The sequence below is a fragment of the Equus caballus genome, chromosome 9 (assembly GCF_041296265.1).
Source record: "Equus caballus isolate H_3958 breed thoroughbred chromosome 9, TB-T2T, whole genome shotgun sequence".
In the NCBI taxonomy this organism is placed as follows: Eukaryota; Metazoa; Chordata; class Mammalia; order Perissodactyla; family Equidae; genus Equus; species Equus caballus.
This window is the reverse complement of record NC_091692.1, coordinates 53,041,203-53,055,907: the sequence shown is the minus strand read 5'-3', so window position 1 is coordinate 53,055,907 and position 14,705 is coordinate 53,041,203. Positions and strand designations below refer to the sequence as shown.

Below are 14,705 nucleotides of genomic sequence, written 5' to 3'. Positions count from 1 at the left end.
TATCCTTCAAAAAATGGAAAAAGTAAGTTGTTCTTGGATAAACAAAACCAGATCATTTGTCAATAGCACACCTACCCTATAAGAAATACTAAATGAAGTCCTACAGGCTGAAATGAAAGTACACAAGGGGTAACTTGAATCCACAAATAGAAAAAATAAACACAAGTAAAGCTAACTGCATAGGTAAGTATAATAGAAATCTACATGTATTTTTTTGTCTATAACTTTTTTCTTCTCCTTACTGACTTATGAGTTGCTGCTAAGGAGTACTTAGATGGAAATTTATACATGTTAACTAATATATTAATAAAAAAGAAAGATTTCAAATTAATAATCTAACTTTCCACCTAAACAAATTGGAAAAATAAGAGCAAACAAAACCCAAATCAAGCTGAAGGAAGGAAGTAATAAAGATTAGAGTGAAAATAAACAAAATAGAGAAGAAAAAAACCAATAAAACCATTTGTCATTTAGAAATATCAACAAAATTGAAAAACCTTTAGACTATCTAAGAAAAAAAAAGAACACTCAAGTTACTAATATCAGTAATGAAACAGAGTACATTGCTATTGACCTTACAGATATAAAATGGATTATGAAGGGAATTATAAGGGGGAATACTATGAACAATTATATGCTAAAAATTAGATAACCTAGTTAAACAATATCAGTGCAAGTGATGATGAAAAGCTAGCAGAATTCTCATTCATTGCTAGTGGGAATGTGAAATGATATAGCCACTCTGGAAAATAATTTGACAGTTTCTTACAAAGTTAGATATATACTTACCATATAACTCAGCAATCCTACCCTAGATAAATGAAAACTTGTGTTCACATAAAAACCAGTACACCTATGTTTATAGTAGCTGTTGTCACACTTGCCAAACACTGGGCATAACCCAAATGCACTTCATTGAGTGAATGGATAAACAAACTCTGGTACTTTCATATAATGAAATACTAATCAGCAATAGAGAAGAATGAACTGGTAATACATACAACTTGGGTGAAACTTAAAGGCCTAATGCTGAATAAAAGAAGCCCTTGTCACATTATTGCCCCATTATTGAAAAGACAAAGCTATAGAAATGGACAAGAAATCACTGGTTGCCAGGAATTATGAGGAGGAAGGGTGGGTATAAAAGGATAGCATAGGGAGTTTTTGGAATGATAGAACTTTTCTGTATCCTGATTATGGCAGGAGTTACATGAATCAATACCTGAACATTAAAATTCATAGAACCATATGCCAAAAGGAAAAAGTCAATTTCACTCTGTTAATTTTAAAATAAAATATAGTTCAATAGTATTATAGGATTATATTGGTGAGAGAAAGCATAAACCAGTCAATCAGGAAGCATGGAGATGGGGAAAAAAAGCTTTTGTTACTTAAACTATATTATAAGAAATGAAAATACAGAAATTTGATGAATGGTGTCATTGAGAATAGAGAAACTAGATGATTGAGGCCCCAGATTGGCTTTATAACTTGAATTATCCAGGTTTTCTCTCATATAAAATGTAAGGAGAAATTGCTAAACAACTACTTTGATTATTGCATTATTGATATAACCAAAATCAGACTCAATCGTGTTCAATTAACCATATACATATAAAATCTAGATTATATAAATGTAGTTTTTCTAGGTGTAAATACTCAGAATACAGGGGCTTCTGTATTTTATATTTTTCACAATCGTGTGAGCATAGGTATCTTTCTTGAAGCCATAACACATTCAAATGTTGAAAACCTTTTTGGATATAGTGGAAAGATCTGGTTTTAGTTATAAAGAACTTAACAGATGCGCCTGTAAATGTTTTCACTTAGTAGACTGAAACCATGTTTTGTAATATATACATTTGGATATCATAGTCAGCAAGGAGAATGCTAAATTAATGACAGATGCACTATTTGGAGAAGTACCAGGTGTACAGTAATTTTTAAAACCATTTATTATAAACATAGTTTCAAATGTTCATATCGACATTAATATAAATCTAGAGGTATTATTCTCTAAGAGATTATAGGAGTTGAAGTGAAATAGAACACCATTATTTAACCAATGGTTATGTGGCAAGTGAAGTAGAGTAATAAATTCTCACTTTAACATTGACTCTTTCAGATATATTTGAATCTGTTTTATCACACACACATCATCCAGAATATTGCATAAGTGTAAAAAGCATATGGGTTAAGATAACCCTTTTTCGTTTGTTTATTTTTCCCCATTGTACCCAGAGATTAGTATAGGGCATATGTAAGATAAAACAAGGAATGACTTTTTGGCCTCAAATCTATAATCTTCAAATTTCTTTCTAGATTATCATTAGAAATTTGCTTTGTAACACTGAGTGGAGCATTTGATGTGTCACCATTTTCATGGTTCTGAACTCTTTTCTCTCTCAGCGGGAATAATGGCATGAATAGTTTGACTGTGGAGATGTGAAATCAGAGTCAACACTTGTCAAGGTTTTTTCAACAAAATTAAATGTTTAAATGTTGCTAATTTAAAATGGGTCAGAGTAATATTTTTTTGTATTTTGTTCATTTCATAGTTTAAATTTAGATCATTTGCGATACTTTTACAATTGGCTCATTTCTGAGTCATTAAACCCCATCATCAAATAATACTTATTAAACTTCTGTGTGCTCATAGATCCAGAATGACTGCTATACAATAGCAGTTAAGGAAATAGCATACACTCTCTCTTTTTAAAAAAATACATAGCTCTTCAGCCAAACAAGCACCTTTATGTGTCTAATGAACACAAATATAGCATTTCTTCATTACTCCTGTCTGTTTGACTCACTTCTCTCTGCGATTTCTAATTCTAAAACTCTATATGAAAATTTAAACGTACTTTCGAATCATTAGCAGACACATTAAGAAATATATTGCACATTAAACTTTTATGATATACTTTAGATCAACTGCTTTCAGATTTATTTCAATGTGAGGAAGATGTGGAAATTAAAGATAAAAGTTGTATTATTTCGATAAAGGAAATCTAGGGGTAAGTTGTGGAAAGGAACTGATCTTTGAAAGGAGAGAGAGTAAGATAGAAACAACAAGGCAAAATAAGGAGGATATAAAATAGCCAGAGAGATTATGTGATCATGTGTTAACTGCAGTCAGAATGACATATTTGACCCAGTTCTTAGTTAAAAGTTTGATTAACAAAATAGTGTATTATTCTAGTCAATGCTTTTGTTGTTGTTATTGTTGTAAAATCTATTTTCTTTAAAGGCTGTGTAATGGCTCTTTTGTTACTCATTAGTGAGGTCACCAGATGGTACACAGAAAAGGAAATTTGGTGACACTAACTGTTCATTTTTGGCTGTGAACTATGGAAGAGAAGATTGAAACTAATATCTAAATGTGGCTATCCTACATCTTATATCTAGCCATATTTATTCTGTCCTCTGTTAAGAGCAAACAAAAGTTAAATATATATTTTTCTAATGAATTCAGCAACTAAAAGTTAACAATTTGCAGATCCTTCCTTAGTTTCTTATTTAGAGAAAGGTTGAGGCTATTTCTCAAATTGATTATTCGAATACTTGTTATATTCATAATAAAATAAATTTATAATGAACTGTTATTCTTCAATTATGAAGACAAAGTTAACTTTACCTATTAGTGGGATCTTATGTTTACTCATTTATTTATCTGTTTGTTTCCAAATGCTTTCAAAAGATTTTCTCCAAAATAAGTTTTTATTTTTTTGATATGAACTGAAAGCAAATCAAAGCTGTCTGTCAAATCTTCATCCTGAAAGAGTAAGAGAGGAGGAAAAGATGACCTTAGGGTGACAAATTTATGGTTTCATTAACTGGGAACTACTTGGCAACTTTGTGTCCCAGTTTTACTCTATGTAAACATTCTTTGACATTGCAGATGGCTGTTAAACTTGAATTATAGGTAAGCATAGCTCATTGTCTGAAATGATTTTTTCTAGGTAAACAGGATTATAAAAAAACCAAACCTATTTTACGAGCAACCAAATTAAAAGCAGAAGCAAGGAAAACAGCAATAGGCATAAAGGTACTTGTATTTGATAACTTTAAAATTTGATATATGCATGCCATTTCATTTTCTCAAGCTGGATTACATAAATGTTGAGTTCTAAATGTTTTATGACATTTCAAAATCTAAGTCGAATACCCGTATTAAAGGTTTTTATGAAGAGTTTACTTAATGGGAAACATCTTTTCTATCCTGAGATTTTACTGGGTCTTAAAATAAAACACAATGTCACTTAAGATAACCAGTTATACTTAAAATTGCAATTTATTTTTTCTCTAGCTACTGTATATATTGTTCAAACATTTCAGTGGTGTATGTGGCCTGAATCAAAAACTTGTTTCATTTTCAATAACTTTCATTTTATGGTTGTTTAAATTTTAGTTATAATTATATATGCTGAGATTATTAATATGTATAATTTTACTCTTTGTGTTATTGTTGTCAGTACTCTCTATGGTGAAATTCTAATGATGTCCTCAAACTTGTTCTTTTAGAAAATCAGTGTTTTAACTGTGTAAGAGGAATAAATGTAACTGAGAATGATGTTAGCAGATATTAATCCAATGTGCTAGCACAATGAAGTTCAACAGAATTACTTTTGCATTATTACCCATGTCAATTCTTTGCCAAGTATTGAGTCAAATTAAACTATAAATAGAAAAATTAATTTGGCAGCTCTACTGTCAAGTGTGCAAAATCAAAGTGACTAGAACATATATTTTATTTAAATATTAAAATGTTAAAAAGAGATTTTGGGCTTTATCTGGCAGATAAAAAATCAATTTTTCTAACTTATAGCTTATAGCAAATGCCAAGGTATTACTACCAAGCTGTAACAGCTGTTGAACTGCCAGATGATATAATTGGTTGTCTTCCAGAATTTGCTGTTATGATCACAAAACACTGCCTTCTTTTTACTCCTGATTGCTGATTTTGATCAAACATTGCCATGTGATACGTTATGTTTTCATAACACAATCTACTCAGTTAGTGCTCTGTGTCAGTTTTTAATGAAAAAGGTAAATTGCCTTTATGTTTAAAAGAGAGTTGATTAATCTTTTGAACTTTTCTTCTATCTGCATATGAAATTTTATTTAAAATTATATCCATGACTTGACCTTTCTAAAAGCAGTGCTCAGTTTTTTATTTTATAATTAGTTACCTGATGATTGTCTCTTGTAGTGAAAGCATTGTTTGTCATTTTCCACTGAGGCAAAATGACACTTACTTTTATCTTTCACAATGCAGTATTTTTGTCTTTGGAGTTTTTTAATAAAAATATTGGGATAGCAAACTCCACTTGTGGCACAATGTAATGAGCAGCAATAAATTAGAATTTGAGAAACAGTGCAGCCATTCATTTATAAATATAAACCACTTTCTTATACACATCCTCTGTTTTATTTGCTCTTCTAACTTTTATTGTTTTAATTTGAGGAAATAGCTATGTTCCTAGTATAAATTTACCTTATGGTGCAATTCTCTTTTTAAAAACAATGTAGAAGTTTTTTGTCTTTTTTATAGGAAAATAATTTGTCTTAGATTTCATTTGTGATTTAAAGTATTTACAGGATAGTTTCTAACTGACATCAGAACATAGCTCCTTTCTAAGCTAGCATATCATTTTGACTTGTAAACCTGTAGAAAACAAAAACCTTACCTTTAAACATTGTTTACTTTGCTTGAAAATGTATGTGAAGATCCCATTAAAATGATATGAAACTTTTTAGAATGAGAACCATGGATGTGTTTTACATTTCAAATCTGACATACTAATTAGTTTGCCTTGTCACACTTTGAGTGCCTTGTCATTTTAGCGTAGGACTTTAAATAGCAAAGTTTCGTACAGCAGTTGCCATTTAATGCTGTTTAATTTCCCTAGTGAGTGATTTTATCCATATCGATAATGTCAGAGAAGCACCTAAGGACTAATCAACATCAAACATGTTTGATTCTTATCTAGTTGGTGCAGAATGACCATGATACTGTAACATTTTGTTTCTTTACTACTTATTCTTTAGAATGAACCAGTTAGGTTCTTCAAATCATTTAAATCTACAGAAAATATGAATAACTTCATGAAACAGAAAAATAACAGCAATCACAATACTGAACGCAAAATAAAGAGGCCTAGGACCACATCCCTCTTGCCTCTGGCTCTAACCCTGGCGGAGCTGAGTCTGAGCTGGCACACTTGTAAAATGGACATTACGCCATTTACCTCACAGTATTGTCAGGAGAGTTAAATCATACAATGAAAACACTTATGAACCTAGCACATAGAAGTCATTTATGAATTGTTAGCTGACTGAGAAAATATTTCTTTGAATTAGAATTCTCTATTACTGGTTTATATAAATAAGACTTCCCTTGGATGTTTGTCTTTGGCCTAAAGAGCACCTGCTTCAACTAAGTCTGCATCATGTGACTCTATCACAAATTACCAAATGTTCTCAGTTTTGCTGTGGAGAGAATATTATGGATAGTACTAGTGTGAAGTTTTCAGATCATTACATGATTTTAATATACTTTGTATATAGATTATATAAATCTTAATCCTTCATTATTTATTTAGAAGTTGCTATAAGTATTACAATGTTGTAGAACTTGTGGAAAGAAAGATGAATAAGATATGATCTTCTTGGAGAAATTTATACAAGAAATCACTTCCAGATTTCATTACCATATAAAACCAACAAGAGTGATTGAGAAATGGTGGACTGGAGGTATAAAGAGTTATGCTATAGAGTTTTTACTCCCAGAAGCTTCTATAGCTTTTTTGTAAATGTATGTTTAGTAATAGAAAATGTTTTGAGGGAATAGTAATGATTCAGAATAAGATGTGAATGTGAGTGTGTCAAAAATCTAGAATTAATTTCTATTGAGAAGCTATTTTTATTTCCTGTGTCTTACCAATGTAAACAAAATGTCATAATTTATGACCTAGTAATGAAATGAGTGCCATCTGAAAAATATTTGCACAGCTAATTTTGCTATTTGGTTGCTGTTCAATTAGAAGTTTGTTTTTCAAAAATTACAACATCACTAACAAATTTTTGCAATGCAATGCCCATGTTTTCTAGCATTTAGAAGGAGCTTATGTTTCCTAGTATTTAGAAGGAAAATGGTAATCTATATTTGTTAGTTAATTAGTTTATTTAAAAGGTTTAATTGAAAGGTATAATCATAATAAAAGAAAAAGGATAAAAAATTTAGTTTGTCTGTTACATAAATAAAATAGTCGAGTGTTAACCAGATCCTGTTAACACACCCTTGGGATGAGCCAGCTGGAAACGTTACTTTCCTTTTTTTTGTTGTTATTTCTGATCTAAAACTAAAAATAGCCAGCGAGTGGGGGGAGTCATAAATGCCTACCGTTCTCTAACTTATGTTAGTGTCACCAGCTCCCTGAAAGCAGTATTTTCAAATTTTACCACTCTTTTAATCCTCCCAATGTGCAGTCCCCACAATGCACATCTCCTCAATGGAATAGGGACATTTTGAAAAAAAAGATATACCATACCTCCCTATCCAATACTTCTTAAGCCCCACCCCCTGCACCATATATTGAATAGACTTAATTGAATTAATGGATCCTCTGAAGCTCTATTCTATGAATGTTCTCTGCTCCCTGCCCTTAAAGTCCTTTTTCATGCCTCTGGGTATTTTGAAAATATACAGTGAAGATGATACAGAGATGTTTGAGAAGACAAGAAGAAGTTGAAAAGCAACAATTAGAGGTGATTATCAACGAGATGAGAATCATGGCCACAAATCAAGAGTAAAAACTTTATTCTTGCATTAAGCTGGTTAATGATGACTGCTGTTGAGCAGTTTTGTTGTCCACTATACAGAACAGATGGAGTTTGCAGTTGTGTGTCACTTGTTTATTACATCCTCTTAAAATTAGTAGCTGTAACCAGGTGGGTCTGGGAACACAGCTGTAGATATAGAAAATAAACCTGTTGGATGCTGCCATGCCCTTTTCAGATGCCCAAATGTTCCAACTTTGATATATTAGATTGAAAAACTCAAATCTTACAAAAGTAGTTGACACTGAGTCTTTCAACCCAATGGTTTTATTAGTGTTTATTTTCATAGTTTGGAAATCTAAATAAATGTAATTATGAAGATAAAAATCTATATAAAGTGTCCACTTGTAATTTCAACATTCAGGTAAAAATTCTATGTTGATTATAAACCAAACTCATTTTAATGTTTTTAAAGTTTATTAGGTAACATGTTAAATTATTGATTTTACATTTTTATGACATGTAAAATGCATTAATGTAAATGAAAATAAATTGCTTCTCCATAAAATAATACCAGGAAGGGGTGTGATACAGGAGTGAAAATTAGAAGGGAATATTAGGCCCTTTAGAATCCTGAACTGGCACTATATTCTCTTTTTTCTACTTAGCCAAATGATATGTTAGTATTGAGAAAGTTCCTTCATGGTATGTATATATGTAGAAAGTTTATAGACTTGTTGACAGATAATATGTTTTTTGCCATTATATATGTTGTAAGTTTTGGGTTGTTATTTCAACATAATTGACTAATCAAATCTATATCAAGTCATCAAATGTGATATCCAGGACCATCTTTCACAATCATGATAAATTATACTGTATCATGCTTCATGAGCTAAGAGTACTCAGTTTTGTTCTGCCAAATTATAAACTATAGAATTTAGAATTAAAAGATTAGAAGATTAGAGTTTCAACAAAATAATATTTAATAAAGATGTGTACTGAGACATAATGTAGAAACTGGTTATAATAGTTTTTTCCCATTAAAAAGGAATGATAATTTTTAAAAAAAATCTGTATCCAAATGCTATAACTAATAATAAATTTATTGAAGCAAGAAATAAAGTTAAACATACCAAAGAGAGAACAGATATACTGTGTAGGGACAAGCTACGTTTCTTGCACCCAACATTTTGATATCCAAACTATGAAAATATATTAAAATTATAAATGTTAATTTCTTTTTTTCTTTTTTTTGAGGAAGATTAGCCTTGAGCTAACATCTGCTGCCAATCCTCTGCTTTTTGCCGAGGAAGGCTGGTCCTGAGCTAACAACCGTGCCCATCTTCCTCTACTTTATATGTGGGACACCTACCACAGCATGGCTTGCCAAGTGGTGCCATGTCCGCACCCAGGATCAGAACCAGTGAATCCCGGGCCGCCAAAGCAGAAATGTGAACTTAACTGCTGTGCCACCGGGCAGGCCCCTATAAATGTTAATTTTACTATTAGAAAAATATAAACAAATTAAATAAAAATAATAATAGAAATGACTCACCCACTGATGTATTTGCCATTGTAATGAGTATTGTCAAGTACAAAATAAATTTCTTTTCTTAATGGCAAAAAGTGTTAAACACAGGCTGTGATTATTAGTTTCAAATTATTCATTCTAGACTATGGAATTATATGGCTATTTTATCTGATGAAACTGGTAACATTAACCAATCTCATTTCATCAATTTCAAATCTACTTTTTTTTTCTTCCTCAGGAAGTTGGCCTTGTACTTGCAGCAATATTGGCCCTCCTACTGGCTTTCTATGCTTGCTTTTATCTCAGACTGTCAACAGATGTTGACCCTGATCTGGAACCAGACGAAGATTAGCTGAGCAGCAGTCAATTCATGAAAAGGAAGATAATTTTATCAAAGCACCTCATGGGACCGATACTTTCTGAAGTACTGAAACAGCAACATCTTGACTTCTTTCTACTGATAGTTTCGGTTTGCAGAAATATCTTTTTAAATAGTTGCATAGGGTATCAGGAAAAGAACCTTACCTAGCAATGTAGTATAATGTATGCTACCAGATACTTTTAAAATCTTTATACTTTGACAGGCAACCTATTCATGGTGCATTTAGATAACAAGGGAAACAGATCCTAAATTCTTCGGATGCCTTTGGCCATTTATGCGTATAACACCATCACATGCAAATTACTAAATCTATTTTTGCTCCATATACATCATAAATAAAAGTATATATCCTCATTTACAGAAACATTCTCAAATCACATTCAGAGCCTAAGAAAGAATGAAAAGTCATGGGAAATTTTTCATTTTACTAAGAAGCCCTGCTTTCTTTCCAGACGTATTTTATATCACGAGAGAGACTATCTGCACATGCAGCTACAGTACTCTTTTTCCTTCTTTGCCAACTGTTCGGTGCACATGTGCTCCATCAGAAATGGCACCTGGATGACAGAAGCTCAAAGAGTCACATATGTCTCTAAAATAGAGTTCCTTTCCTCTTGGGCTGTCTGAACTGGCGTAAATAGAAAGTTCAGTTGATCTTGATTTTAATTAACTTATTACTCTGTTACTGTAAACTTGGAATTCTATTTTAATTATGTTCTGGCTTCTTGCAGTATCAGTTTGCCCCTCTTGTTAGGGAGACATGTAACAGTCTGTCGTTTAATTGTGCAGTCTTTCTCACACAACAGTCGTAGCAGAAGTCCTACCTACTCACAATCATTTTTCTTGTCTCTTAAATCTGAACAATACAAAGTTGTTTTACAAAATTACAGTTTGTCTCTTGTGAGTTAATGAATTAGAACTTTTACATGAAAAATAAATAATAGAAGAAAATATGTCTCATATTACTCACATATGTAGTTCTCTGTTTATATAATTTTTCAAGGTCTTTTCTATTTTGGGGGTATAACAACCAATATATTCAATATTTTTACTGGTAGTGGAATTTTCTTATATTTTTAGAACACATGAATACATAAAGCTTAGAAAATGGAAAAATATGTGTCCTCAGCAGAGTTGTTAGCTCTGCTACCTTATATAAAGATGTGTAGAAAATGAATAATTTGAAACATGCACAAAGTGTTTTATGGTATATACATTGTATTTATGGAGAGTAAATAAAATGTTAAGATTGATTCCATACTCGCCAAGAGAAGAAGCTTTGATAAATACCCTAGGTATTCTTTGAGACTTTTCAAATAGTTGAATATGACTGTGTGGCATTATGTTCTGTAGAATTTTTTCAAGTAGCATAATTTATTTCATCAGTGTGAAAACAGCCAAAAGTTCCAGTATCCTCACAGATCATTTATGCCAAACATCTAAGGGCAAAATTTAGCCAGTGTTATTTACTGAATTCTATCCCTTGAAATCACAAACTCAAGAGACAGACCAAGAGTTCTTACTTACTTACCACAGCAGACCAATCCAAGTGGCATTTTTAGGAAAGGTTGCAGCATTTAATGCCATGTGGTATGTCTGTTCGTGAAGTGGGTGGCAAGGGAATATCCAAGCTGGCATTTTGGATATGATGGGCCTTTTCCTTTCCTGAGTGACATGCCACATGTCAAGAAATACTGCTTTCCCCTACTCCTATCACATTTACGTGAACAATTTTCATTTAGTTATTTCCCCTCCCATATGGTGTTAAAAACAGATTAAATAAAGATTATTTCTAATTTCAGTGATAATTTAAATGAGAGGGTATGTAATAATTGTTTATTAGATATGTGTCCAAGTGAGATATAACAGAATTTACAGCATTTAAAATAGATGATTATACCCTTGGAAATGTTTGAAAATTCATTACTCTGAAAAATACTTTACTGTCTTGTTCTACTCTAGAGGTGTTCTTTTGGAGAAAAAAGTGTTGTTTCTGATAGTAATAAATATTAGGCTGAACATAGTATAATTATAGGCAAGTTTCATTACCTAGTTTTCTTGATACCCTGAGTCTATGGCTAGTCCATTTGTATGACTGATTGACTTATGTTGGCTCCAGAGAACCATAAGTCCCAAAGGCTAAACTCGGATTTTAATAGATAGCCGGTAAAGTGAGACAACATATATTTACACAACACTATTTTTGTGAAATGCAAAATTTTCAAACTCACATTAACTGAGAAGCAGCCAATCCTCTATTGAGAAATCCCAGATTGAAGTCTGGTTTGAATCTTTGAAGACAGAGAGGTGATATCTGGCCTGTAGTTTGAAGGGACCATACTTTTGAACAGTGGGTGGTATTTGGCATAAATCTGAGACTCGTACCAGACGCAAATTTTAGGTGTGAGTTTTTCCCCTCCAATAATTCGCTGCTTAGAATAATCCAGAAGACAAAAACAGAAAAATTGTGATGACTTTTCAGAATGTTAGAATCTATTTGTTAACATACTGTGCAGAATAAATTTCAAGTAACGCAGACTTAACATATAGCCTATGGAATACCGTGAATGAAGCTTGAAGGGTTGCTGGTCCTTATTTTGCATGCAAAATAAAGAGTATATAAATTCAATTGAGAAGAGATGTTGTAAAAATATAACCTCATCTAGAATTTCTTTTAAAACAGATGAACAAAATGCCTATTGTAATACAAGTATAGGGTTTATTGTTGTTGTAAAGTAGCAAAAAACTTGAAGATTTTCTATCTTTTCGATTTTTCATAAAGATGGAAGAAATACTCCCACCCCAATCAATGATTGTAAGATCTTGAGAATATGTTCTTTTTTATTTCTGAAATGCCAACAATGTAGTGATCTGAACATATTTAATAAATGCATGTTAAAATTTAAGTCAATCTCTTTTAGTCCTCTGAGAGCCTGGCACAGTTTTTGCATGGGGTAGATGATCAAAAATTGTTTGCATTTAACAAATAAAACTTAAAAATCACAATATTGATCAACTCTTAGCATTATGGTCATTGGTTGTATTGAGACATATATGTTTCCTCCTGGTTCTCTTTAAGATCAAGACAACCAGCATTAAATTTGCTGTAGAACAGAAACCTTGCTCTTTTCTAGGAAATCAAATATTCTCTTTTTATCTTAGTATTGTTAAAAACCATACTCAATGTTTTTAAATTTAGCTTCCTATACATCTTCACTCCAAATGAAAATAAAACTGAATTTTCATTATAATGTTTGTATTTACGTGAATAGTAAAGCTCTATCTTTTCCAGATTCTAAAATTATATAATCAATGATAATTCGGTAGAGCAAATTATGCTCTATATAAGCGTCAGAACTAAACTTGGAGAAATTAAACTTAAACTTTAAATTTTAATGTATTTCATCCACAAAGTTGTTGAGCCTTACATATTAATGTATTTCATCCATATAATAAGGTTGTTGAGCCAGAGACTACATAAGAAAAGTTTTTATTTTCTCCCTACCAACAATTAGATTTCTTTACACTTACCTGAAGCTTCTCTGGGGAGATTCCTACCACTTCTCCTTTAGCAGCACTGCCTTCTTTTTTTGGAATTTCTCCAGCGCAGCCTGTATAGAATGATGTTTGCTAGATTTTGTTCCATTGACATCATATCTAGAATCAGTGCAACCCATAGTAAAAAACTGTAGCAGATTAATTCAGTACGTACAGAAGCATTCTTCCTATTCTGTACAGGTTTTAGATATACAGGTTAGTACAGAGGGAACTAGAGGAGCATTAAAGAACTATACTGTGTGGAAATATCCACAGTGGGTCAGTACATTCATTTAAAACAATTAACTGCTGCCATATTCAGCATTGTGTCTTCTTGTGTTAAACGATTTTTTTTTTTATCCCTAGCAACAGACATGAGATCCTTATTTCAAGAAAAATAAGATACTTTACATGCCAGAAGATTTTTTGATGACAGTACCCCCTCCTATTTTTTCATTTTTTAAAACACCAACCAAATTGGTGGGGAGGCAGCCAAAATTTGAGGTACCAATGCCTCTCGAACAGATGTCGCACCATTATTTTTTAGCTCGTTTAGATGAATAAACATGTTAAACTGTGAAGTATTACATTTTAGATTTTTTCATTAAAAAAAGAGACAATCTGTTTACTGTCCTAATTGAGACAACAATCCTTGTGGTTGCCAGTTTTGGCAGTCATAACAATGAACTATAAATATTTGGACCAACCAAGTAAATGGTGACTATAAAGGCTATAGCATGTGTAATGTTCTGTTTTCACGGGCACCCATCTTAGTATGGCATTTTTTTCTGACTTCTTCAAATACAATTGTTTGTGTAAATCTGAAGTTTCATGGTAAGCCTAAAAGATATTGATTTCAATATCTAATTTCGCTCTAGTTTATCATCCTTTTTAGTGTTCAACTATCCATCTGCTTGTAACAAATTGCTTCTGCACTTGCTCTATTGAATGTGACAAGGCAGGTCTTCATTGGAGCCTTCTCTGTACATCCTAGGATAAAACTAAATTCAGAGGTTGTTTTTTTTTCTGTTTTCATATTTATACAGTGAGATTTAGAGACATTTTAAAAGTCTATCAAATTGCAGGTTTTTTTTTTTTTTAAAGATTTTATTTTTTCCTTTTTCTCCCCAAAGCCCCCCAGTACATAGTTGTGTATTCTTCGTTGTGGGTTCTTCTAGTTGTGGCATGTGGGACGCTGCCTCAGCGTGGTCTGATGAGCAGCGCCATGTCCGCGCCCAGGATTCGAACTAACGAAACACTGGGCCACCTGCAGGGGAGCGCGGGAACTTAACCACTCGGCCACGGGGCCAGTCCCAATTGCAGGAGTTTTTTAAAAGAAGGTTTTATAAATAAACAATGGCCAGATATAACTCTTGCTATATTGGCCATGAGAAAGAGGTCATAGTCTTAGCCTCTATTAGGATGCGTTACATAAAACAACAGTGTGGGAGAACTTGGTAGACCAAAGAG

General features: G+C 32.2%; 1 protein-coding gene across 19 annotated transcripts in view; it reads left to right on the top strand.

Annotated features, from left to right (window-relative positions):
* Nucleotides 1-12,604, top strand: part of TRIQK (triple QxxK/R motif containing) — an 84,443-nt gene extending 71,839 nt beyond the window's left edge. For all 19 annotated transcript variants that reach the window (XM_023648679.2, XM_023648683.2, XM_005613194.4 and 16 more), the window contains 2 exons: nucleotides 3,963-4,048; nucleotides 9,555-12,604. In XM_023648679.2, the coding sequence (XP_023504447.1) occupies nucleotides 3,963-4,048; nucleotides 9,555-9,668 (200 nt within the window). In that variant the 3' untranslated portion in view covers nucleotides 9,669-12,604. The remainder of the gene's footprint in view (nucleotides 1-3,962; nucleotides 4,049-9,554) is intronic.
* The last annotated feature ends 2,101 nt before the right edge of the window (nucleotides 12,605-14,705 follow it).